This window comes from Sinocyclocheilus rhinocerous, unplaced genomic scaffold, assembly GCF_001515625.1.
Source record: "Sinocyclocheilus rhinocerous isolate Xijiao unplaced genomic scaffold, SAMN03320098_v1.1 scaffold15191, whole genome shotgun sequence".
NCBI lineage: Eukaryota > Metazoa > Chordata > Actinopteri > Cypriniformes > Cyprinidae > Sinocyclocheilus > Sinocyclocheilus rhinocerous.
In genome coordinates, this window is record NW_015651688.1 from 1 (window position 1) to 1,552 (window position 1,552).

A 1,552-nucleotide genomic window follows, 5' to 3' on the forward strand; every position below is an offset into this window, starting at 1 on the left:
CATGTCCACAATAATTAATTCACAATTAACTCACAGACAAGAAAATAATCTTGTACAAAGCAGTTGTGACTTTTCAATTTATGCCTACCTTAGACTAAGCGCAAGATTTAGTCTCAGATGTGCGCTATGCCTAGATGCTGCAACAGGTATTGCACTCTTAAAAATAAAGGTTCTTAATAGGCGTTCTTTACTCTAAGAAACATGGTTATTTTAAGAAGTGTCCAATGGAAGGCTCTTTGGGGAACTTTGGGGTTCTTTTAAGGCATTGCTGCAAAAAATATCTTTTTGGAACCTTTATAAGTTCAGGCCTATGTCTTTATGTCCAGCCTAGTCTTATCACAGGGTGCATCTCCAACCAGTCCACCTGGCCCCTGGTTTGAAAACCAACAGTGGTCTTAATGTTCCTGTTCATGTTCTTCAGGTGTGTTTCCTGCTAAAACAAATGGAATTCAGTCAGTGATGGAGGGAGATTCAGTCACTCTAAACTCTGATCTTACTGAAATGATGGATGATGATCTGATTCTGTGGAGGTTTGGGCCTGAAAACACTTTAATAGCTGAAATCAATGTAATGGCTGACAGCATGACTGTATTTGATGATGCTCTTGATGGGAGATTCAGAGACAGACTGAAGCTGGACAATCAAACTGGATCTCTGACCATCACAAACACCAGAACTGAGCATGCTGGACGTTATAAACTAGACATCAAACGTGCGATTAAGAATTTCAGTCTCACTGTCTATGGTGTTCTGCCTGTTCCTGTCATCAGCAGTAACTCATCTTCATCATGTTCACTGGTGTGTTCAGCCGTGAATGTGAGTCATGTGACTCTCTCCTGGTACAAAGGAAACAGTTTATTGTCCAGCATCAGTGTGTCTGATCTCAGCATTAGTCTCTCTCTACCTCTGGAGGTGGAATATCAGGATGTAAACACCTACAGCTGTGTGCTCAACAATCCCATCAGCAGCCAGACTCAACATCTGGACATCACTCAACTCTGTCACACATCTGCAGGTATGGGGATATTAATATTGATTTACTCTTAATTATACAGAGCTGATGTTTCAAGTTTGTTGTAGATCAGACAGATTCAGTCACTCTGTCTCATTTTGTCTATTACAGATCAGGTCCTACCTTTACTGTACATTGTGCTGATCGCGGCCGGATCTCTGTTGATTGTAGCTGCAGTCGTGATCTGCTGCATCTGCAAGAAATGTAGAAAAACAGGTCAGGGGAGCAAGCAATTAATATTTACGAATATTTATAATTTTAAGACAGTTAATTTCCATTAATAATGAAACTTTATAATTTGTGATTATTGTTAATGCAGTCAAGACACAGGAGGAAGACAGAACTGATTCAGCATTGTGTAAACCAACAACACGAAACACAGTAAGTAGTTGAAAGATGTTGTTGCAGTCAGTTTGCAAGATCAGAGGGTCAGTGTGCCCAGACAGCGCACGCACATCTGTAAGATGTCTGTTAAAGATCTATTAAAGATCGCTTCATCTGGAAAGCATCTGCTGTGTACAAACATCTGATAAACGTCTT

The 1,552-nt window shown here is 40.3% G+C and overlaps 1 protein-coding gene across 1 annotated transcript; it reads left to right on the forward strand.

Moving 5' to 3' along the window:
• Positions 1 to 453: 453 nt before the first annotated feature.
• Positions 454 to 1,393, forward strand: LOC107713394 (natural killer cell receptor 2B4-like; the record flags this gene model as incomplete). Its single annotated transcript, XM_016518892.1, has 3 exons — positions 454 to 1,015; positions 1,124 to 1,228; positions 1,332 to 1,393. Coding segments are annotated over exons 1-3 (723 nt in total), but the record flags the coding sequence as incomplete, so codon positions are not given.
• Positions 1,394 to 1,552: the final 159 nt, after the last annotated feature.